Source organism: Ciona intestinalis, chromosome 7 (assembly GCF_000224145.3).
Source record: "Ciona intestinalis chromosome 7, KH, whole genome shotgun sequence".
NCBI lineage: Eukaryota > Metazoa > Chordata > Ascidiacea > Phlebobranchia > Cionidae > Ciona > Ciona intestinalis.
Genome location: NC_020172.2, coordinates 5,638,569 through 5,639,662, shown reverse-complemented (window position 1 = coordinate 5,639,662; position 1,094 = coordinate 5,638,569). Strand labels below are relative to the sequence as shown.

The window sequence follows — 1,094 nt, the reverse complement described above, 5'->3', positions numbered from 1 at the left end:
TCCTCACTGTGGATGATAATGGTGGTTGTTATGTGAGTAAAGCTGTTTATGATGTAATAATGGGTGTTTTATAGGGGTGAGGTCCGAATGCCACGGGGCCTGGGGTTTAGACCAGAGTTGTACCATTACCCCAACACCCTGGATGCTACAACCTAATAGTGACCACTGGGTTGTAGCAATTTCTGGTAATTGTTTTGCCCAAAGATATACACCAGTATCGAAATATATTATGATATGTTTATGTTAAAAACATTTACTTTATAAGATTTCTATTATGATCATGATCCATGGTATCCATGTTAGTCTCCATGGCAACAATACGTTCCTTTATCCCATGAAGTAGGTAAAGGTTGAGGGAAAAGCTGTCCGAGGTTTTCACGAATTCTGTCGGTTAATATAAAGGTTAACGATGGGATGGATTTCTGCACTAAAATAATGTTTTTAGGATTAGAAAGTATTTAAGAAGTAAAATTATAAATTAATAAATTATATTTAAAAAATAAAGAATGCCTGTAAAAGTGCAAAAACTGCAAGGTTATACAAAAAATTATATTAATATTTAAATATATGTATCAAAACAACAAGAAAAAAAACCTCTGAAAAATTGAAGCTCCGCGCTTAGCCAACCATGCGATGATGTCATTCGGGGTTGGGTTGGGGTCGTGACCCTTGACTCCAGGAGTCGTAGTCGTTCAGGGTCACCAGTCACCAAACTTGGGTGGGGGGTGTCACGTTTTGGTGGCAACTTCTTGTTGCCAGCAAGAATGAGGTTGTCAAGGAAAAGTCTGGAAAGTTACAACTCTAATTTAGCTTTGGTTTGTGGGAAAATTCAACTGATGATGCTGATGCAATCTCGTATATAAAAGTCAGTTCGAAATAGTGGCTGCAAATAGATATATATATATTTATAGGTTTTATAAAACATAAGGTTTTTTTCAAATTTCAAACAGTACCAGAGAAGCCTTAAACTTAAATAACCCTTTGGTTTAAAACTCTTGACACAAGCAATATTAGATACCATACTCCCACCCACCTTATAAAAGGTTCATAAGTTGAAAAGTTCTTGACTTGCGAAACCAACCAATGTACTTTAC

The 1,094-nt window shown here is 36.1% G+C and overlaps 1 protein-coding gene across 1 annotated transcript in view; it reads right to left on the bottom strand.

Moving 5' to 3' along the window:
* The window catches only part of LOC100180185 (codanin-1), a gene marked incomplete in the record, with an annotated part of 8,449 nt that overhangs the window by 4,614 nt on the left and 2,741 nt on the right, over positions 1–1,094 (bottom strand). Inside the window, 3 exon segments of the mRNA XM_002127231.5 lie at positions 254–384; positions 595–785; positions 1,034–1,094. Of these exon segments, the coding sequence (XP_002127267.2) occupies positions 254–384; positions 595–785; positions 1,034–1,094 (383 nt within the window).